We start from the raw sequence: 25,129 nt of genomic DNA on the forward strand, positions 1-25,129 counted from the left end.
GAGGGCGGGCGGACGCGGTGGGGGGGAGCTGGATCAGGGAGGAGGGGGAGAGGAGGGGGTGGGGGAGATGAGGAAGCTGAAGACAACATGGCGACAGCTGTGGTGGCAGTAAGAGTAATGTCGTTTTGATTAGCTTCGAAAGATATTAAAACATTGTCGGGTCCCGGCTTTTTATGGTTCTTCCAATTGTCGATGTCGGCCATCGCAATTCATCGAATGTCGAGATCAGATCAAAGCTTTTACCATTTTTTTGTTCTTTTTTTTTTAATGGGTGAATGTCATGGACAGACTGCAAGAGGAGATTTTCTTCCTTTTTTTTTTTCTTTGTTTCTTCTCCTCATTCATAGTCTTGAAATAGGTACAGGCATGGCTCTGTGTGATTCCATGTTCGGTCTCACAGCGTGACACCCTGGGCAAGTGTCTTCCATTATAGCCTTGGGCCAACCAAAGACTTCTAACAGGATTTGATAGATGGAAACTGCAAAAAGCCATTCATATGTCTATTTATCTCTCTCTCTATCTATCTATCTATCTATTTGCATCTGTATATATATATATATATATATATATATATATATATGTGTGTCTATGCTGATATGGCTGTGTGGTAAGAAGCGGTATTTCGTATATTTTTACGTTCTGAGTTCAAATTCCACCGAGGTCGACTTTGCCTTTTCATCCTTTCAGGAGTTGATAAATTAAGTACCAGTTACATACTGGTGTCAATCTAATCGACTGGCCCCTTCCCCCATATTAGGAAGGGCATCCAGCCATAGAAACCATACCAAAGCAGACCTCACTGGTGCTGGTGCCACATAAAAAGCACCCAGTACACTCTGTGAAGTGGTTGGCATTAGGAAGGGCATCCAGCCATAGAAACCATACCAAAGCAGACCTCACTGGTGCTGGTGCCACATAAAAAGCACCCAGTACACTCTGTAAAGTGGTTGGCATTAGGAAGGGCATCCAGCCATAGAAACCATACCAAAGCAGACCTCACTGGTGCTGGTGCCACATAAAAAGCACCCAGTACACTCTGTAAAGTGGTTGGTGTTAGGAAGGGCTTCTAACTGTAGAAATTATGCCACAACAAACAGTCCCGGCTAGTCGGCTCCATGTCAAACTGTTCAACCCATGGCAGAATGGAAAGCAGACGTTGAACGATGACGACGACGATGATGATGAAAGGTGGCTCTTGTACTTTACCTGCTGAGCCACTGGCTGTTGGTGTGCTGGTGTGTGTGTTTATGTGTAAGGTCAGGTGACAAGCCAGAAGTGCCCTCATGTTTATTCATGGGTTTGGGCTTAAAAGACAGGGAATTGGAAACAAATGAAAACCAATACAACAAAAACAAAAACACCGTCCATTCACTTCATGCTTGATCGAACATGGTTTTATGAAGCAGGAGAGAAAGAGAGAGATGGTGGGGGTGGGGGTGGATCACCATCTCTGTCACCCCCACTCCACCAACCCCCTTGCTGTGTAATGCATGTTATCTTTTCCTTCTCACTTTCTTCTTCTCTTCTCCACCTTTTCCTCTTTCTCTTTTTCTTCCACTTCTTCTTCTTCTCCTCCTCCTTCTCATTTTTCTTTTTCTTCTTCTCCCTCTTCTTCTCTTTCTCATTCTCCTCCTCCTCCTTCTTCTTCTCTTTCTCATTCTCCTCCTCCTTCTTCTCCCTCTTCTCTTTCTCATTCTCCTCCTTCTCACCCCCCCACCCCACCGCCAATAATGTCCACTTTCCTAGATTCCTGTCACATTGGCAGCTAATCTTGCATTAACAAATTCGCTTACCATTCTGGAAGCTTCCTGTCAAAGAACTCTATAATGTCCGCCAACCACCGCGCCACCGTCGTCATTACATCATCATCATCATCATCATCATCATCATCATCATCATCACCACCACCACTACCATCATCATCGTCATCATCGTCTGCAACACCACCACCACCACTACCAACCGCCACCACCACCACCACCACCACCACTATTGTCATCAGTCACCACTGCCTCCACCACCACCGTCGTCGTCATCATCATTCACTGCCACCGCCACTATCACCCCCCCCCCCGGCCGCAACCACCACTACCACCACCATTGTCAGCAAAACCACTAATGCCACTAAGTTACCATTTGAATAAATTATTCCGCTTTTGCAGACATTTAATGGGAATTTCTTTTCTGGTTTTTTACTTTTAATTTTTTTTTTTGGTTTTCTAATATCTTTTTATTTTTATTATTATTATTATTATTCAGTTTTTTGTTTGTTTTTATCGATGCAAGTTCTCTTCGTTCTCTTCACCTCTGTCAGTCTCCTCTTGCGACGACCCTCTGTTGCGCTTCTCCCCCTCCTGGGGTCGGTCTTTTCCCGACGGAGTAATCAGATATTGAAACACCGCTTGTTGTTGTTGTTGTTGTTGATGTGTTTTTGATTTTCTTTCTTCCTCCTTCGCCTTCCTCCACCTTCTCCCCATCGTCATCAGCAGGTGCATCATCATCATCATTATCAAAATCATCGTCGTCCTTATCATCATCATCACCATCATCAACATTGTCATATCCATTCAGTTGGCAGAAATGTTATAGCAATTTCCTGTTATTCATTCCTGGCCCTTAGGTCCAGAGTTCAAACCCTACCTTTGGTCAACTTTATCTTTCATCCTCTTCGAGGTCAATGAAATAAAGTACCAGTCAAATAGCAGGGTGGTGGTGGTGTCAAAATAATCACCCCATCCACTCCCCCAACATTGCCAGCCTACTGTTTAAGCCTTACATATATATATGTATGTATATATATATATATATATATATATATATATATATATATATATACATATATATATATAGGGAGAGTTCACAAAAAAACAACGGACAAAGACAGGTGGTGTAGAAAACAAATAGATGTATTAGTTCAACGCTCGGGAATTGAAAAAGTCTTTAATGTTTCGAGCCTACGCTCTTCCACAGAAAGAAACAAGGAGAGAAAAGAAATGTGTGTAGTGGTTAGCGATCTATCATGGCGAATGGTATATATGTGTGTGTGTGTGTGTGTATATATATATATATATATATATATATATATATATATATATATCTGTGCTTGTGCCTATTCTATTGTGCTTTTAAGTATGTATATATATATATATATATATATATATATATATATATATATATATATGGGAGAATTTACGAAAGACAGGTGGTGTAAACAACAAATGGATGTATTAGTTTAACGCTGGGGAATATATATATATATAAAATTTTTCAAGGATATATCTCTTAAGGGGGATGTCTTTTTCTTATATATATATATATATAGAGAGAGAGAGAGAGAGGTGTATGTTTTTATATATGTCAAGCCTAATTGTCTTTATTTGTATTATGACCTCTGGATAAACTTATACATTTATAAAAATATATGTATGCACATACACACATACATCCCTACATATATATGTACACACACACACACACATTTATATATACACATGTACCAGCATGTATGTATAAATGTAGACTGCCCCCCTTCTTGGACAGACAGGCAAGCAGGCAGACAGACACAGTCAGATGCTGGGTGACACATGTCATGAAATGTAGGGTATAAGTACACAGACCTTAAGCAATATGGGGTGATAGAGAGAGAGGGGGGAGAGGAGAGATGAAAGGCCCCCTCCACTGAAATAAAACTAGGCCAGGCACATAACACACCCTTGCCTCTCATACACAGCCCCCTCCCTTCCCTTGGCTCTCACCACTAAGGGTGGGTGAGGCTGGGGTGGGGCTAGGTGCTTGGGGGGGTTTGTATGTAGGGCAGTGGTGGTGGTGGTTGGGGAGAGGGGAGGCGGAATTAGTGTTTAAGTCTGTGCAGAAATAATGTGGAGCAACAGGCGTGCGCGTAGTGATGGCGGTGGTGGGGATGGTGATGGTGGCGGATCGTGGTGGTGGAGGTGATGGTGGCGGATCGTGGTGGTGGAGGTGATGGTGGCGGATCGTTGTGGTGGCGGTGCAGGTGATGGTGGTGGTGGAGGTGATGGTGGCGGATCGTGGTGGTGGTGGTGGTATAACTGACATTGACGATGATGATGGTGGTGGTCGTCGTCTTTGGGGTTGGCATTTGTGAAAGCAGAAAAGCTGATAGTGTCTCCAGACCGAACAGGATCTTTTATGGGGGGAAGGGAGATAGAGCCCAATATCCCACCTCCGCCCCTCCTGAACCCGTCTCACCATTCCTTTCTACCTCATCCCGTACTCCCCCCCCCTAATACCGCCTCCCCCCCCCCCACACACACACTGCCGCCACCACCGTTCTGGGAGCGACTGATGGGGTGATGCAGTGCTGTGCAGCCGACAGGATATGCAGTCGGGAGTGGGTTAACGAACTGGTAATGACACAACGCCTACATTGAAATGTTGTCGTATGATCGAAGACATTCCAGCCTGGACCATCCCCTCGGTCTTGTTTCCCCGCTCTCGTTAATGAGTTGATTTGGCAGACAGTAACTTCAAGTTGTCCATTGTGTGTTAGTATGTGTATATACATCTATGTGTGTTTGTGTGGGTGTTTGTATATATATATTTACGCATGATCGTAAGATTGTGGTTTCGATTCCTGGACCGGGCGACGCGTTGTGTTCTTGAGCAAAACACTTCATTTCACGTTGCTCCAGTCCACTCAGCTGGCAAAAATGAGTAACGCTGCGATGGACTGGCGTCCCATCCAGCTGGGGAACGCATACGCCATAGAAACCGGGAAACTGGGCCCATGAGCCTGGCTAGGCTTTAAAAGGGCGCATTTATTTTATTTATTTATATATATATATATACATATATATATATATATATATATATATATATATATATATGTATATATTAATTCAAAAGACAGAATAAAGACCAGAGAAAAAGACAAGAAAATAAGTTGACAATGTGAGGACGTAGCACATGCAAAGTATTAATGAGAGGCTCGAAGAAGGAAAGGAGTAGTTGTTTTACATTTCGAGCACAGCTCTTCTTCGGAAACAGGAAATACAGGAAAGTCTAAAGGAAAAGGAAGAAAGAGGGGAAAAAAATCGCCTGTAGTCTGCGAAATATCTGTATGTGTGTTTGTGTCTGGGTTTGTTCCCCCACCATCGCTCAATAACTGGTGTAGGTGTGTTTACATAACTTAACAGTTCAGCAAAAGAACACTAATAAAATAAGTACCAGGCTTTACAAAAGAAAATTTCAAATTTCCAGGGACAATTTGTTTGATTGAAATAAATTTGTTCAAGGCAGTGCTTTAGTATGGCTGCTATCGAATGACTGAAACAAGTAAAAGATAAAACGTATAAGATTTCATTATCTAATTAATTAATTAATTAATTTTGATTCTAACTGATTGTGCTTGGTTTTCTTGTTTGCAGGATCGGAATAATGCACGCCAGCTGCATAACGACGACAAGTTACCATTTATCGAATGTTACGTGAACACATCGCTGGAGATTTGTGAAAATCGAGACATCAAGGGTCTTTACAAGAAAGCTAGGGCTGGACTTATTAAATGTAAGTATACATTGGTTGTCAAGCGATGTTGGGGAACAAGCACAGACACACACACACACACGCATAAATATATACATCTATACGACTGGCTTCTTTCAGTTTCCGTCTACCAAATCCATTCACAAGGCTTTGGCCAGCCTAATGTTATAGTAGAAGACACCTGCCCAAGGTGCCACGCAGTGGGACTGAACCTGGAACTATGTGGTTGGGAAGCAAGCTTCTTACCACACAGCCACGCCCACATACACACACTCCTATATACATACATCCACACACACACATATATATATATATATATATATATATATATACATACACAGACATATATACACATATATATGTACACCAATGACGTGGTATACACAGGTTATTGGTTGAAACTAGTTGAATCTGGTTGAATCCAGTTCATCTTAGCTTCGGGGATGGGGGGGAAGTGGGTGGTATGTGTTGCCATAGCAACAGAATCTGCAGCCATGATATAAGAAAGTTTTTAAGTAAAGATATTTGCGAAAGATTTTGAGGAAATTTGGTTTGGTTTTTTTTTCTTTTGTCTTTTACTTCTTTAATTTTTTTTCCCCCTCCTGTGTAATCTCGCATTTAATCAGCAATACCTTCGTCGTCGTCATCACCTTCGTCATCGTTGTTGATTTTGTCATCACTGCCGCAGGTAATCTTCATCACAATCACAACCGTCATCCTAATCATCATCATCGTTGGATCACCACTGACTTTGTCATCACCATTGTCACCACCACCACCACCACCATCACCATCATCGTCATCACTGACACAATAATGTTCATAACGATCACGACCATTGCCCTAATTAATCATCACTGCCACCATCATCATCACCATCGCAATCATACATACACACACACACACACACATATATATATATATATATATATATATATACATACGTACATATATACGACGGGCTTCTTTTCAGTTTCCGTCTACCAAATCCACTCACCATCAACGTCAGTTGTTTGAACACCTCTGTTGTCATCACCATCATCATCATCATCGTCATCACCACCACCACCACCACCACCATTGTCGTCGTCTCCAACGCCACCATAATTATCTTCACTAACTCCACCACCACATTTTTATGTGTCACACACGACTTTCTTACCACCACCACCATCATCATTCTCATCACCAATGCAACTCCTACACCGCTAGAACTGCCTCCACCACCACCATCACCATCACTTTTCTCTTCACTGGCGCCATCCACACCACCTACACCACCACTTTCATTATTAGAACTGCCTCCACCACCACCACCATCACCACCTCCACCACCACTATGTCAATATTTACCAAAATAAAGTCAACTGTCTTTTATATTGGACAGGAAATTGGCCTTTTACTCCTAATATTGCCTAAACATTGCATGACACCACCACTACTACTACTACTACTACTACTACTACTACTACTACCACAGCCACCACCATCGGCATAAACATTAAGCACATAATCATCATCTCTGTGACCGCAAATACCACCACCACCACCACCACCCCATCACTACTATCAACACCACTACAACCACCACCACCACAACTATCACAATCACCTTGACAACCATTAGCACTAACACCACCTCTACAACCACCACTGCCACTACCAACACCACCACTACCACTACAACCATCACATTCACCATAACAACCATTAGCACTAACACCACCACAACCCTCTCCACCACTACCACTACAGCCACCACCACAACCGTCTCCACCAATGCCACAACCATCTCCATCACCACCACCACCATCAACACTATCACCATTCCCATGACCACCTCCTCTGACAGCGACAATCCTTCTGTTTGTTTATCGTTACAGCTTTCACTGGTGTCGACTCTGTGTACGAACCCCCCGAAAATCCCGACGTGGTCTTGAAAGCAGGGGAGACAACGGTTGACGAATGCATTAACAACATACTGAGAGCCTTAATTGATAAGGTAAGTGGATGAACTCTAACGAACATGTCGTGTCGTTAACGAGGACCTCTTTGTTGGTGCTCCACCTGGTGCGAGAAATAGCAGCCAAGAGTTTTTGCCAATTGCATTTTACTGTCACGGGGGGAAAGTAAAAAGGCACCACAGCTGGTTGTGTAGGTAAGGAAGTTTGCACCTCCGAATCACGTAGCTTTGGGTTCTATGCTAAAGGATTAAACCAGCCATGTTCTACTTGTTTTCTGTTCAAACTGGCTGGATCTGGTCTCTCATGCTTACCCTACAATGTCATTCTTAAAATAAGCAATCACATCATAGGAATCTTGAAGCTACAAGATGAGACAAAATTAAGTCAAAACAATGTGAATAAATAAGCATTAGATTTGATAAAATAATCCAAATGCTAAAGGATTAAACCAGCCATGTTCTACTTGTTTCATGTTCAAACTGGCTAGATCTGGCCTCTCACACAAACCTTACAATGTCATTTTGAGAAAGTAAAGTCGCATCGTTGAAATCTCTGGGTTGTGAGATAATGCAGGATTAATTCAAAACAATGTGAATAAATAAGGATTAAGTTTGACAGATTAATCTGAATGCTTAAAGGGTTAAACTGGAGAAATCTGAAAGTGTTGTCAGCCTAATGGATTAACAAAACCTGAACAGGTAAACAGGGAATTGTGGGAAAATCCTTAATAAATCAAACATAGTTGTTTTTAAAATACATTTGCCTGCGTGCTTGTGTGTGTGGGGGTGTACATTCTGGCACTTTAATTCTTAAACTCACAAACACATATATATACACGTGTAGTCTCGCCACCCCAACACCACCACCATTGCCATGACACAGCTGTGTGCAGCTGGTGTTGCACTTCCTAATCTAACAGGAAGAATATGTCCTTTGGAATATGGTGGTGGTGGTGGTGGGTCTTCATTTGTTTCTTAGAACATGAATAGAGATCAATATATACACACATATATGTGTGTATATATATATGGATGTGTGTGTGTGTGTATATATATATTTATATATATATACATACATACGTACACAGAGAGACACACATATATGTATGATAATATATATAAAGAGAGAGAGAGAGAGGCATGTATCTGTGTGTATATATGGATGTGTGTATGTGTATGTATATATATATATATATATATATATATATATATATATATATAACAAATAATAAATGAGTATATGCATTTATACGTACAAGTATGTGCATACCTGCATCTACCTGTATATATAGGTGCATATCTATATATATATATATATATATATATATATATATACACACACACACATATATATATACACAGAGAGAGACACACATATATACACACAGAGACACAGATGATGATATGTATATATGTGTGTGTGTGTATATATATATATATATATATATGTATATATATTGATGTATTGTGGGTGTTTGGGTGAGGGCATGGACAGATGTGATTGTGCTATTGGAAGCTGTAGTAAGTGGACGGGTAGGAAGAGAATTTGCAAGGTGGAAGACAGAAGTGGTGGGCAATCGATAGAGGAGGCGGGGTGTTAGTTTGCACTCCTGGATGGGGGTGGGGATCGGTAACAATTATTATGTTGTCTGTAAATAAATTCGTGAAAGCCATTGGAATTGACATGATGGCAGTGGGCATGGTGGTGGTGGTGGTGGTGGTAGTGGAGTTACTCAGAAGCAATTGGTACAAGGTGAGTGTGTGGCTAAAAGGCTTGCTTCTCGACTACATGGTTCCAGGTTCAGTCCCACTGCATGGCACTTTCGGGCAAACATCTTCTACAGCCTCAGACCAAGATATTCTCTTCATTCTTTGTTATCCCCAGGATCTCCCCTCGCCCCCCCCCCCACATAATCGCCAGTGTTCAGCGTCACCAATATGGCACTCTGTGTCTCTTCATCACAAACTGCTCTCTTTATCTGCGTTTCTTTACCGTTCTTTGCTGATGTCACTGTTGTCATCACCTCCTCTTCCTCCTCCCCCTCGTGTTATTCTGTCCTCTACTCTGTGCTCCCCCCACCGTCGACCTGTTTCCTGTTCGTGCCCCACCCACAACCCACCGCCACCACCACCACCTCCGCTTTCATCTCCGTTTCTGGAATAGGAAGGAAGGATAAAAGCTGATTGAAGGACTCGGAGAATTCACAAACACGCAACATCCCCCCCTCTCTCTCTCTCTATCTATCTATATGTGTGTGTCTGTCTAAATATATATATATATATATATACATATATGCATGTGTAGTGTATATATATGTATTTGTTTATATATATATATATTTATAATTATATATATGTGTGTGTGCATACATGTAGAGATGTGTGTGAGCATATATATGTATGTATATGTGTGTATATATATATATATATATATATATATATATGCATATGTATATATGCATATGCATACGTCAATATATACATATGAATCTATAAGTGTGTATTTATATGGATGTATATATATGTGTATATATATATATATTTATATGCATACATATATGTGTGTGTGTGTATATATATATATATATATATATATATATATATATGCAAGTAGGTATGTGTGCATGTGTATGTATTTGTGTGTGTTTGTATGCATGAATATTCTATATACATACATACATACATACATACATATATATATATATATATATATATATATATTGGGCCTCACCGAGGCGATGACTACGGACCGATACCTTTGGAAATGGGCTGTGCGTGAGAAGACCCGGCAAGCCAAGTAAGATCGTTGCCAGTGCCCCTGGACTGGTTCTTGTGCGGGTGGCACATGAGATGCACCATTTTGAGCGTGGCCGTTGCCAGTACCGCCTGACTGGCTCCTGTAGGATTTTCGAGCGAGATCGTTGCCAGTGCCCCTGGACTGGCTTGTGCGGGTGGCACATAAAAGACACCATTTCGAGCGTGGCCGTTTTCGTGCGGGTGACACGTAAAAGCACCCACTACACTCTCTGAGTGGTTGGCGTTGGGAAGGGCATCCAGCTGTAGAAACTCTGCCAAATCAGACTGGAGCCTGGTGTTGCCATCCGGTTTCACCAGTCCTCAGTCAAATCGTCCAACCCATGCTAGCATGGAAAGCGGACGTTAAACGATGATGATGATGATGATGATGATATATATATATGCATGTGTGTGTGTGTGTGTGTATATATATATATAGTCTCACATAAACATATATACTTGCTGCAACGGACGCGGTTGAGATTTGGTTTTGTTGGTGTTGTTGTTGTACGATTTATTGGCCTCTCACAAGATGAAAGGCCGGGTTAGCCTTGACAAGAATAGATCTCAGTCCATAAACCATTGTAACCACCTGGCATGGCATTAATGAATAACAACGCCTACAGCAGCCGCATCAACAACATTGGCAGAACTAACCATGAATATAATAACAACAACAACAAAAAGAATCATTATAATAATAATAACAATAATAATAATTATTATTATTATTTATTTATTTATTGCTCACAAGGGGCTAAACATAGAAGGGACAAACAAGGACAGAGAAAGGGATTAAGTCGATTACATTGACCCCAGTGCGCAACTGGTACTTAATTTATCGACCCCTGAAAGGCAAAGTTGACCTCGGCGGAATTTGAACTCATAACATAACAGCAGACGGAATACCGCTAAGCGTTTTGCCTGACGTGCTAACAATTCTGCCAGCGCGCCACCCTAATAATAATATTAATAATAATAATAATAATAATAATAATAATAGTCCTTTCTGCTGTAGGCGCAAAGCCTCAAATTTGGGAGAAGAGATTAAGTCAATTACATCGATCCCCAGTGCGTAACTGGTACTTATTTAATGCCCCCTCCCCCAAAACAAAGATGAAAGGCAAAGTCAACCTTGGCAGAATATGATCTCCTCCTCCAATGCCCCTGCCTCTCTCGAAATTCCTTGTCTTGTAATGAAGGTATCCTCAGCCTGATGAATAGCTTAGCTGAGTGCCCCCTCATTGATCTTACATTAGTAAATCATTATTTATCAGTAGATCAGCTAGCTAAGAAACATACGTAAGCCAAAATTTCACCTGTATTAGGGTTAACCACTTTGTGTAACAGTGTGCTATTTTGAAATTACCAGTAACACGAACTGACGCTTCTAGAATTATTTAAAAGAAACGTATGTGTCCATGTTAGCTGAACAACAGCAGCACCACATACAATCACAAAAGATCCGTTACCACCATGACCATCACGACTTAAACATCTACTCACCCTACCACTCTGTTTTCTTGTCTTTTCCAGAAAGTTCTCCCGGACACGATTCTTTACACAGTCAAGGAGTTGTTTGTGACGAAGGACCAACTTGCTGCAGCTAGGGCTGAAGCTGAGTCACTACCCCGGCTCAGCATAACAAAGGTAGGTCACACGGTTTCTCTCTATGGATATCTGTCTGTCGGTCGGTCAGTCTGTCTGTCTGTCTCTGCGTGTCACAGTGGGTAAGAAGTTCACCTGAGATGGACTGGCATCCCGTCCAGGTGGGGAACATATATGCCAATGAAACCGGCAAGCTGGCCCTTATAAGCCAGGCATGACTCAAGAAGGAAGAAACAACAACAACAAAACAATATATATATATATATATATATATATTGATCTATCCGTATATACCTATATAGTTACTGATCTATCATTTTATATATATATATATTTATTTATTTATATATAGATACTCTTTTACTTGTTTCAGTCATTTGACTGCGGCCATGCTGGAGCACCACCTTTAGTCGAATCAAATCGACCCCAAGACTTATTCTTTGTAAGCCTAGTACTTATTCTATCGGTCTCTTTTTGCCGAACCGCTAAGTTACGGAGACATAAACACACCAGCATCGGTTATCAAGCGAAGTTGGGGGGACAAACACAGACACACAAACACATATATATATACATATATACGACGGGCTTCTTTCAGTTTCCGTCTACCAAATCCACTCACAAGGCTTTGGTCGGCCCGAGGCTATAGTAGAAGACACTTGCCCAAGGTGCCACGCAGTGGGACTGAACCCGGAGCCATGTGATTGGTAAGCAAGCTACTTACCACACAGCCACTCCCGCACCTATATATATATATATATATATATACACACACACGTTAGTATTCTATCTGAAAATAGCTGGTGTGTTCTCTTTGTGGAAGAATGTGTCCTATCGCCTACAAGAATTTGCTTATTAAAGCTTCAATACCATCACCACCTCCACCACCACCACCATCACAGCCATCATTACCAATAAGGGCATTTGCCATCATGTCTACCATCCGCTGTATTTGAAACCTCATCAATCACATTCCAAAATGCCCTTCACGACCAGCATCCTCAGATATTTCCAATGACTCGAGTTTCCTTTTTAAATAACAGACCTTCCTGTTTCCTAATTTAACCTTTTTTTTTTTTTTTCTTTCCATACGTCACTTCCGTCTCACAAATTTGCTGTTTGAGTATGTGAAGTATTGTGTGTGTGTGTGTGTGTGTGTACATATACACTAAATCTGAACTATAAGATATATATATATATATATATATATATATTTCAATTGCGGGGTAGGAACCACCTATATTGCATCTGGCTGTCTTCGTTTGTGTATGTGTATGTATGTATGTATGTATGTATATATATATACATATATGTGTGTGTGTTTGTGTATGTGTGCTTATGTATTTATATGTGAATGTATATGCGTTTATATGTTTATATATATATATATATATATATATATATATATATATATATAAAACTTTGCCAAGGACCTATAATCCTGTATATATATGTCTTTCTTCTTGTGTCCCTTGTTTTGCAGCTGGACCTTCAGTGGGTGCAAGTTCTCAGTGAGGGCTGGGCCAGCCCCTTGACAGGGTTCATGCGGGAATCAGAGTATTTGCAGTCACAACATTTTGGTTGTCTTTTAAATGGTAAGTGCTTTGTTTTCTCTCTATCTCTCTGAACGTCTGTCTATCTATCTATCTATGTGTCTATCTGTCTCTATTTATCTGTTTTATCTATCTATGTGTCTATCTGTCTGTCTGTCTCTATTTATCTGTCTTATCTATCCATGTCTATCTGTCTATCTATTTATATATCTATCCATCTATCTGCCTCTCAGTCTATCCATCTATCCGTTTGTCTCTCTCTCTCTCTCTCTGTCTATCTACCTATCTCTTTCTGTCTTTTTATCTATCTATTTATCCATCTCTCTCTGTATCTATTTATCTATGTTTCTGTCTGTCTACTCATCCATCCATCCATCCATCCATGTGTCTGCCTCTCCATCTATCTTTCCAGTTGTCTCTCTCTCTCTCTTTATCTCTTTTTCTTTATCTTTCTGTCTCTCTCTCTCTGTCTACCTTGCTTTCTACCTATGTATCTATCTGCCTGTCAGTCTATCCATCCAACTGTCTGTCTGTCTTTCTGTTTGTCCGTCTCTCTCTCTCTCTCTGTCTATCTACCTATCTCTTTCTCTCTCTCTCTCTCTCTTTTTGTCTATCTGCCTTTCTATCTAAGCATTTATCTGCTAACTTTCTGTCTGTCTATCTATGTTTTCATATTTCTCTCTCTCTCTCTTTCTTCTATATATATATATATATATACATATATATATGCATGTATGTGTAGACATGTATTTATCTGTGTGTCTATATCTGTTACAGGAGGTGTTACTAACCAGTCCATCCCCATTGTATTACCGGTACATACACAAGACAAAGAGAGACTAAGTGGTAAGCAGGCGATAGCCTTGTTTTACGAAGATCGTGCTGTGGCCATTCTTCGCCAACCCGAATTCTTCAAACACAACAAAGAAGAACGCTGTTGTCGACAGTTTGGGACTTGCAACAAAGGACACCCTTACATAAAGGTAATATAAGGACAATCCTGCCATGACCTTCCAGTCTTTTACTCAAACACAACATATAATAGTAGCTAAAAATGTTCCAGGTGTGACCATCCCACCTCTCTTATTCAGACTCTCTGCCTTTCTGTCTGTTTGTCTCTCTATTCTTCTGTTTTTTTCTCCCTTTCTCTCACTACCTCTCTGTGCCTGTTTTCTCTCTCTCACTCTCGTTCTCTCAGCCTCTCCGCCCCTTCCTCTCCTCCTCCCTCTCACTACATCTGTATCTCACTCTCTCTCTCTATACCCCCCCTCTCTCTCTCTCTACCAATCCAATCCCCCTCCCCTCAAAAAACCAAACTAACCATCCATTAATGGACGATATTGGTTCCAACTTGTCTTTCAGATGATCTTTGAGAGTGGAGACTGGTTGGCTGGAGGTGACCTGGAAGTGCTGCACCGAATCACCTGGAATGATGGATTGGACGAGTACCGTCTCACCCCCAAGGAATTACGGGTGAAGTTCAAAGAAATGAAAGTAAGTTGAGCAGGTTTGCGTGTTCTCTACTCCCACTCAAACTCAGGCCACATGTCAACCTCTGCTCGACCTCTATCACTATTCAGCCTGCACTCCAAACACCACTCAGTCTTTGCTATTATTCAACTCACATTCCAAACTCCACTCAATTTTTGTTCCTACTCAACCCACAGTACAAACTCCACTCCATTTTAGCTCCCATTCAACCCACATTCCAAACTCCATTCAGTTTTTGTTCCTACTCAACCTACACTGCAAACTCCACTCAATTTTTTTCTTACTCAACCCAACCTCTACTAATGTCTAACTCACACTCCACTCTTCACTTGATTTCTACCACTATCCAACCCAGCTTCTAAACTCGTTAAGCTCTTCTACTACCAAACCCACACTCCAGCTGCCATGCACACTCTACCACATCTCACATCATTCTCCGACCTCTATTTACCTTGTACCCCAAAAAAACCTACCCTCCAACCTCTACCACTATGCAATGCAACCCACACTTGAACCTTTACTTAACTTTACCACTATGAAGCCTCATTCCAGTCTCCACTCTTAACTTTAACCACTCAGCCATTACCCAACCTTCACTCATCCTCCACCCTCGCTCAAACTCTATAACTAACCAACCCACATTCCAACCTCCACCACTACACAACCTACACTCAAACCTTTGCCACTAATCAACCCACCCTCCAGCCTGCACTCAACCTCTACCACTATGTAACCAACACTCAAGTCTCAACTTACCTTTACCACCCTGAAGCCACATTCCAACCTACACTCCAACTTCCACTTAACCTCTACCACTACACAACTCACATTCCAACCTCTACCACTGATCAAGCTACACTCCAACCTAGACTCAACTTCTACCACACTCATCTATTTCAGGCAGATGCCATTTTTGCCTTCCAACTGAGAAATCCAATCCACAATGGCCATGCCCTTCTGATGGCCGACACGAAACGCAAGCTGATTGAGAGAGGTTACCAGAAGCCTGTGTTGCTACTCCATCCTCTAGGTAAGAGGCATTGCAGCCACAACATCACATGGACCTTACACAGCATTCCTGGTTAACCTTTATAGGAATTGTGGATTAGTGGATAGATGAAAGGGGGGGAGTTGTATGTGTGTGTGCGTGTGGGTATGTATGTATCTATATCTTGTATTTTTTTACTTGATTCACTGATTAGACTTTGGCCATGCTGGGGCACCACCTTCAAGAATCTCTTTAGTGGAATAAATTGAGCCTAGGACTTTTTTTTTCTTATAAGCCTGGTACTTATTTGATCGTTCCCTCTTGCCGAACCGCTCGGTTACAGGAGCATAAACATACCAATACCAGTTTTCAAGCGGTGGTTGGGGACAAACACAGGTACAAAGACACACACACACACACACATGATGGGCTTCTTTCAGTTTCCATCTACCAAATCCACTCACAAGGCTTTGGTCAACCCATGCCACCGGTAGGAGCCAGTCAGGCAGCACTGGCATCGCCCATATTGGTATGGTGCTTTTTACGTCCCACCGGCACAGAAGCCGGTCAGGTGGCACTGGCATGGGGGCTAGTCAGGTGGCACTGACGTCCACCACGCTCAAATGGTGCTTTTTATATGCAACAACTCTATTCAGGGTCTGTCCATGAATGTAGTCCAAAGCAAACTAAGTTTATGTATGCTTGGCTAATGTCATTTTGTTAGGTTATTATAGTTTGCGAGAGAAGTATCTATTTCCTTTTTCATTCTTTGAAACACCACCACTGCCACCCTCTCTCACATCTCTATATTCTTCTTCATCTCCAGGAGGATGGACAAAAGATGACGACGTCCCCTTATCGGTCCGTATAAAACAACACAAGGCCATCTTAAGTGCTGGAGTATTGGACCCTGAATCTACGGTGCTTGCTATATTCCCATCACCCATGATGTACGCAGGACCGACTGAGGTAAGTAACAAGTAACTCTTTACCCAGTGGAGGCGCAATGGCCCAGTGGTTAGGGCAGCGGACTTGCGGTCATAGGATCACGGTTTCGATTCCCAGACTGGGCTTTGTGAGAGTTTATTGAGCGAAAACACCGAAAGCTCCACGAGGCTCCGGCAGGGGATGGTGGCGAACCCTGCTGTACTCTTCCACCACAACTTTCTCTCTGACTCTTTCTTCCTGTTTCTGTTGTGCCTGTAATTCAAAGGGTCGGCCTTGTCACACTCTGTGTTACGCTGAATATCCCCGAGAACTACGTTAAGGGTACACGTGTCTGTGGAGTGCTCAGCCACTTGCACGTTAATTTCACGAGCAGGCTGTTCCGTTGATCGGATCAACTGGAACCCCCGATGTCGTAAGCGACGGAGTGCCAACAACTCTTAACCCTTTTCTCCAGACCCACCTCCCCTCTTTCCGACCTTCGTCTGATTTGCCAACCCTAAACCCCAGTTAGTCTTTGTTTTTTATCATAACATATTAGAGAAGAAAACTGTAGGTTATTGGTATTTGTGTATATAGATTAATAAAAACACCTAGCTGTAATGTTAAACCATAAAGGAGAATTATAGTCATCAACTAAACGTGACTAAGGGTGTCATGACGCATACATTGCTAGAAATAAGAGCTAAAATGCTCGTGCTGTTATGAAACGCATAACATATTAGATGCTCCCATTTTCTGTAACTACAGGATTTGTTATGTATATAAACAGATTGGCTGCTTGTTTCTTTGGGATTGGTCAAATTGATGTACACACTACTGATGAGACCCCAATAAGGCCCGAAATTCGATTAACCCTTTCATTACTGTAATTATTTTGAGATGCTCTGTGTTTCTTCCAATTAATGTTAAATATAACAAAGAATTTAGTAAAATAACTTAGTTATCTTTCAGCTAGTGTTCGGAACATGAATTGTGACTAAGGTTTGGTGGAAGATTTTAATTCAAAACTCATGGAAACAAGACATTTGTACTACAGAGCTAGAGCCGGTTTCAGCCGGGTTGGTAACGAAAGGGTTAAGAGTGTTCATCATTTCTTTCAATCTGCAGAAAAAATAAATTGTCTATACATCTACTATATAGGTTACATATATTATATCATACCTTGATATTGTGTGGACAGACCCCTAATATTTAAAATAATGGGTTAAATACTTAGATCACTTTAAACCCTTTTGTTACATTAAAATTTTGATGGAAGGTTTTAAGGATCTATATCTGGTGAAACCCTTGACCTTTGAAACTGTCTTTTATTCCCCTAAATTTTCTGCTTTCCCTTTTATTTCCTTAAGGTCCAGTGGCACGCTAAAGCCAGAATGTCAACAGGGACCAACTTTTATATCGTGGGACGTGACCCAGCTGGAATGCCCCATCCGGATACTAAACAGGACCTTTATGATCCAACACATGGCGCCAAGGTAATGTTTCCTCTTTTTCCCCATTTTTTTTTTTTCTGTTTTTTGATATTAGTTATTGTAAGAGTGAATCGGTGAAGCATCTGACAAAATACCTTGTGGTATTTGTTTCAAGACTCTTTACATTTATCATTATCATCATCACCATCATTGTTTTTATATTCACTTTTCCGTGTTTGCATGGATCACACAAGATTTGTTGAGGTAGATTTTCTACAGCTGGATGCCCTTTCTGTCACCAACCCTCACCTGCTTCCAAGCAAAGTAATATTTCCTCATGACGAGACATATCTTAGAAGATCGGAAATGAAGGACACCACTTGCACAACAGTGGCACTCGTTTACGATTATCACACGATGTTAAAGCAATTATTATTATTATTATTATTATTATTATTATTATTATTATTATTAAGACAGCAAGCTGGCAAATTGCTTAGCGGCATCTGGTCTGTCCTTATGTTCTGAGTTCAAATTCTGCTGATGTTGACTTTGCCTTTTATCCTTTTGGGGTCAATAAAATAAGTACCAGTTACACACTGGGGTTAATGTAATTACTAGCCTTCTCCCCTAAAATTTCAAGTTTTGTGTCTTTAGTAGAAAGGGTTATTATTATTATTAATATTATTATTATTATTAATTTAGTTGTTCTACTTCCCTAGTATCTAATTATTCATGTTTTATATTATATTTTTATTTTTATTTTGCTGCCCCTTTCCCAATTGCAGGTCCTTACTTGTGCCCCAGGCCTGAACCAACTTGAAATCGTGCCGTTCCGAGTTGCAGCTTACAATATGAAACTGAAGAAAATGGACTTTTTTGATCCGGAGAAGAAAGAAGATTTTGATTTCATATCTGGCACTCGCATGCGTAAAATTGCCCGTGACGGTGAGTCACCACCTGATGGCTTTATGGCACCAGAGGCATGGGCTGTTCTCCAAGAATATTTCCGTTCTCAGAATAATAATAGCTAACTAATCCAAATGGGGGAAAAATAATAGTAATAATAATATATATATATATATAAATTTATCTATTTATCTATCTGTGTTTATGTATATACATATACATGTATGTGTATATGTGTATATATGTACATATATATATATATGTGTGTGTGTGTGTGTATGTATATAGATAGCATAAATTATAATACAAACAGAGGTAAAAAAAACAAAACAAAGTGTAATAGATTTACATGCAGGAATAATAGAAGGGAAAGTGTTCTATGTTTTGAGCATATGCTCTTCATCCGAAAGAATAGATGAGGTGAGACAAAACACAGAGAAAGAAAAGAAGAAATTTGTCTCAATTAGACTGTCACCGCCTGCTGAAATGACTGGAAGTAGGAAGAGGTGTAAGTAGTCAGAAAGACAACTATGGATCTGGCCTGTTTGTGTGTTTTTGTTTTCAGTTTATGTGTGTATATGATACTATGCAACATTTGTGCAGATCTGTGTGTGTGTATGAGGCTATCTGATATATTTGTGTGGGTTCTAGGTGAATTCGTCTACAATAATTTGTCTACAATTTATCTGTGTGTGGTTGTATGGTGTTATGTGTGTGTGGTTGCAGATGAATTGTATCTAGATAAATTGCTGTAGACCAATTGTTGTAGACAAATTCGCTACATACCGTTTGTGTGTGTGTGTGTGTGTGTGTGTGTAAGATCATGTGTTTCTTTGAAGCTATAATATGCTTGTGTAAACATGTGTGTATATATATGACGAATGAAGATATGTGAGAAAAACACAGCACAAACAGGTTGAGTTTTCACAGATATGTTTCTACTTGCACATTTCCCATGCATGTATATATGTGTGGTGTGTAGAAAAATATATACATACATGCACAAAGATAGATAGTTAGAAACATGGCTATATATGTATATACATACATTCTTTTATTCATATATGTATATACACACACACACACACACACATATGCTTACATATATGTGTGTGTATATATATATAAATATATACACATATGCTTATATATATATATATAATTAACATAATAGGGTAAAAAAATTTGATATTAATTAATATCAATTTAATACCAGGAAACTAGCACATTAAAAGAATCAGAAGGTTCCGAATAAATTTTCTGAGATCCTAAAAGGATTATAGTACTTGTGTATATAAAAGAAACCAGTAGCACATTAACAGTCCACTTTAGTGGTCTCTTTTATACACACACACACACACATATATATATATATGCTTATATATATATATATATATATATATATATATATATATATATATATATATATACATATATATATATATATGTACATATGCTTATATATATATATAAATAAATAAATATATATTTATGTATGTATTAGACGGTTTGAAAACCCCCAAACTGCAAAACCAAAACCAAGATTAACTAAATAAAACAAAACAAAACAAAAACATATAGATAAAAAAAAATGAACAAAGATCAAAGGATGAAAGAAAAAAGCCTGAGATTGCTTTTTTGGCGTTTTTTTTTTAAAACTTTACCTTTTTTTTATGTTGCTGGTGTTGGTGGGACTTAACACAAAAAGAAAAACCCCTGAAGAAATTAAAAACCCCCAAAAAGTGGGGTTAAGAGGTTAAGGGGTTAAAGAAAGAGGGTGATTATATTTTCAATGAACAAAGATGGATGATGTATAATAAATATATATATATATATATACGCATATATATTTGTGAGTGTGTGTGTATACATTATATATATATATATATATATATATACGCATATATATGTGACTGTGTGTATGTATGTATATATGTAAATGTATATATATATATATATATATTTATATATGGGTATATGCATATATATAAATATTGGTGTGCGGACTTGTGTGTGTGTGTTGACTATTGTTATATAATGCTGGGGTTTTCAAGGTTTATCTGCTCATTGGTGCAAAAAAGAATCTTTATTTTTCAAAAATGGAAATGCCAAAAAAAAAATTTTAAACAAGCACACACACACACACACAAAATCTAATGTAAACAATCAAATTATCTACTATTGCTGTTGTTGTTGTTGTTGTTGTTATTATCATTATTCATTCTTCTTCTTCTTCTTCTTCTTCTTCTTCTTATTATTATTATTAAGGTAGCGAGCTGGCAGAATCGTTAGCATGCTGGACGGAATGCTTAACACCATTTCATCTGTCCCCTTATATTCTGAGTTCAAATTCTGCTGGGGTTGACTTTGCCTTTCATCCTTTCGGGGTCAATAAATTAAGTACCAGTAAAACACAGGGGTCGATATAATCGATTAGTCCCCTCCTTCCAAAAATTTCAGGCCTTGTGTCTTTAGTAGAAAGGATTATTATAATTATTATTATTATTATTGTTAGGCAACAACTTGGCAGTCATTAGTATGCCAGATAAAACGCTTAAAGGCATTTCATCTATCTCTATGTCCCGAGTTCAAATTCCACCGGGGTCGACTTTGCCTTGTCACTCTTTCGGGGGTCGATAAAATAAAGTACCAGTCCAGTACTGGGGTTGATGGTATCAAGGAGCTCCCTCCCCTGAAATTTCAGACCCTGTGCGTATGGTAGAAAGGATTCTAGCTGTTGTTGTTTCTGTTGTGGCTATTCCTTGTTTCGGCAGGGAATAGGTAAAGCATGTTTGTTTTTTATTGCTGAAGTATATAGACCAGTGTGTGTGTGCGAGTAACTGTGTGTATTGCATATATGTGTGTGTGTGTGTATATATATATATATATATATATATATATATATATATATATATATAAACAAATAATAAATGAGTATATGCATATATACGTACAGGTATGTGCATACCTACGTCTACCTGTATATATAGGTGCATATCTGGGTACAGGACATTTGAAACAAAACGTAGACAAAAAAATAATAATAATAACCAGAGTACAGAACACACACAGGCCACATAGAGAACATTTTCCTTCATCAGCTGCCCCCATTCTAACACAGGCGTTTCGAAGAGTTAGGGCAGGACGCATCGTTAAAATGGCTCTTCCCACAGACCACAAATTAAATTTGTATACACAAATTGAATTTGTACCATGGAGGAATGTAGTGGTGGACAGAAAGCAAGACAGGAAAACAAACGGAAAAGGCTATACGGCCAGACGTGAAAAATTATGTGTATATTGAACGCTGTGAATAATAATAATAATATAATAATACTAATAATATAGCCTGAACAGGATAAACTACCCCTGTTTTGTAGAGAAAAGTGTAGGTGGCTATAAAGCGAGATTTATATATCTTAATTTGCAGAGGAATTTGTAGTGGGTAGTTTAGCTTAATCGGTCAAAGCATCGTGACATTTAATCACGGGGATGTGAATTCGTGTCCACAGCTAGCCACCTACACTTTTCTCTGCAAAATAAGGGTAGTTTATCCTGTTCAAGCTATATTATTAGCATTATTCTGCGATTGAGAATTTAAAAATCACTTCTTTAACTTTCTAAGACATCTCAACGCTTCTAAAAGCAAACTTCGTTTGTTTATTTATGTTTGTCATAATTTGAATTTATAATAATAATAATAATATTACGGATAAAAATCCAAACTTACAGGTAAAAACTCAATTAAATTCATTTACATTATCAAAAATTAAAATTAAATTTACAATAGTGATACATCTGTGTGTGTGCACATATGTACATGTATTTGTGTATGTATATATACATATAAATGCATGTGTGTGTGTGTGTGTGTATACACTTGCCTACATGTGTGTGAGGAAAAAAAAAAAAAAGCCAATCACAAAATGAAAAACAAAGTCAATTATGAACTAATGTCATGACTGGGTACAATGCACGTCTCAAGAATGCTGTTAGTACCTTCGATTATAAACCAGATCGTTAATTATTGTTAATTTTAATTAACTGGAATTTTTTTTTTTTTTTTTGCCCTTTTCATTTCATTCTTTTGCATTTTTTTTTTTTTTTAAATTTGTCTCACCTGCAATCATTGATATATGGTAGGTATCCTTGGTTTATTAAAACTTTTTAATAATCTGTACAGTTCTGTATTCTGTACAGTCAGTTTGTTGTAAATCCATATGACCCAGTGGATCAATCATGTCTGAAATTCATTGAATTATTATTATTATTATTATTATTGTCGTTGTTATAATTTGTTGCTTGGCACAAAGCTGGTGAGGTGGAAGAATTGGTAGCATGCTGGGACAATTAGCTTTGCGGCATTTCATCCATCTCTACGTTCTGAGTTCAAATTCCGTCAAGGTCGACTTTTCCCTTTAATCGTTTCAGGGGTTGATAAATTATTAAGTACCAGTAAAACACTGGGATCAAGGTAATTGACTCGTCCCCGCTCACCCCCAATTTCAGGCCTTGTGCCTATAATAGAAAGTGTGTATATATGTATGTTATGTATACTTATAAGGTAACCCCAAAATCTGTTCCGTAAAGAAAGTTATCTTGTATGTGTGTGTGTTTCTGCATACATATAACATGCATGTATATATATATATCTGAGAGATTTAGAAATTTATCATTTCTAATTTTTGTAACCAGTGAATGTATTTCACTGAAATAGTATATCCTTGCGAGAGTGAGACAGACTTCTTCATCTAGCCAGTCGTGCTACTTCAGGCTGATGACGAGCAAAGACTCAGAAACATGTCCCTGAATGCAGGGTAGGCTGGGTGGAGGAGTTTCTCTCCCCCTCTTAAGAATAAGTGCACAGGAAACGTGTCAAGGCCTAATAGGAAGCGGTCTGGCTTCCTAGGGCTAAACGGCAGTTGTATATTCCCTTGTTGGGACTGTCACTTTAAGTTGGCAGTATATAACTACTTTATATATATATATATATATATAGGGAAAAGAACCAAGGTTCATGAACTTGAATTTAATTGGGTTTTTACCTGTAAATTTGGATTTTTATCCCTAATATTTGCCAAATCAGACTGGAGCCTGGTGCAGCTCTCCATCTTGCCAGCATGGAAAACTAACATTAAAGGAGGATGATGTTGATGGTGGTGATGTCATTTACTTCCTTGTCCATCACCTACTCCCTTAGATCTTGCACTAATTACTTCACTTAATCCAGACTGGAGCCTGGTGTTGCCATCCGGTTTCACCAGTCCTCAGTCAAATCGTCCAACCCATGCTAGCATGGAAGGCGGACGTTAAACGATGATTATGATGATGATGATATATGTATGTATACATGGCAAAATAAAGGTTCCAGCAAAGTAGTGCAGTTGATATCATCGACTAACGACCCACTCCCTTTCTCACCAAAATTGCTAGCTTTGTGTCAAAAATTAGAAACCAGTGCGATTATTATTATTATTATTATTATTATCATTATTAGTATTATGCAAGTGAATCATGAAATGGTCTGTAATTGAATAATTAGGAAAATAAATTCAATTCTGGATTTTATTGGTTTTGTTGTTCTTCTCCTTCTTGTTTTTGCTGTTTAACCCAAGGTTCGTCCTGATCCACAGAAACCTACGATCGAAGACGTTTCATTTGTGACCATCCAGTCATTTATTCAGGCATAGTGTATCTAGGACTACATCATCCAATGTATAGTATAGTAGTTAGTATTAGGGATCCAGACAGACCTATGATCAGAGACGTTCCACCTGTGACCATCCCATCTTTTATTCAGGCATAGTGTATCTAGGACTACATCATCCAATGTATAGTATAGTAGTTAGTATTAGGGATCCAAACAGACCTATGTTCAAAGATGTCCCAGCTGTGACCATCCCATCTTTTATTCAGGCATAGTGTATCTAGGACTACA

General features: G+C 39.3%; 1 protein-coding gene across 3 annotated transcripts in view; it reads left to right on the forward strand.

The window, feature by feature from the left end:
• Nucleotides 1-24,759, forward strand: part of LOC106875650 (bifunctional 3'-phosphoadenosine 5'-phosphosulfate synthase) — an 83,175-nt gene extending 58,416 nt beyond the window's left edge. For all 3 annotated transcript variants that reach the window (XM_089345057.1, XM_089345056.1, XM_089345058.1), the window contains 10 exons: nt 5,406-5,544; nt 7,407-7,525; nt 11,819-11,932; nt 13,374-13,485; nt 14,221-14,426; nt 14,806-14,937; nt 15,835-15,964; nt 16,749-16,891; nt 18,220-18,345; nt 19,071-24,759. In XM_089345057.1, coding sequence (XP_089201183.1) covers nt 5,406-5,544; nt 7,407-7,525; nt 11,819-11,932; nt 13,374-13,485; nt 14,221-14,426; nt 14,806-14,937; nt 15,835-15,964; nt 16,749-16,891; nt 18,220-18,345; nt 19,071-19,316 — 1,467 coding nt within the window. In that variant the 3' untranslated portion in view covers nt 19,317-24,759. The remainder of the gene's footprint in view (nt 1-5,405; nt 5,545-7,406; nt 7,526-11,818; nt 11,933-13,373; nt 13,486-14,220; nt 14,427-14,805; nt 14,938-15,834; nt 15,965-16,748; nt 16,892-18,219; nt 18,346-19,070) is intronic.
• The last annotated feature ends 370 nt before the right edge of the window (nt 24,760-25,129 follow it).

Source organism: Octopus bimaculoides, chromosome 29 (assembly GCF_046866305.1).
Source record: "Octopus bimaculoides isolate indiv1 chromosome 29, ASM4686630v1, whole genome shotgun sequence".
Classification (NCBI taxonomy): domain Eukaryota; kingdom Metazoa; phylum Mollusca; class Cephalopoda; order Octopoda; family Octopodidae; genus Octopus; species Octopus bimaculoides.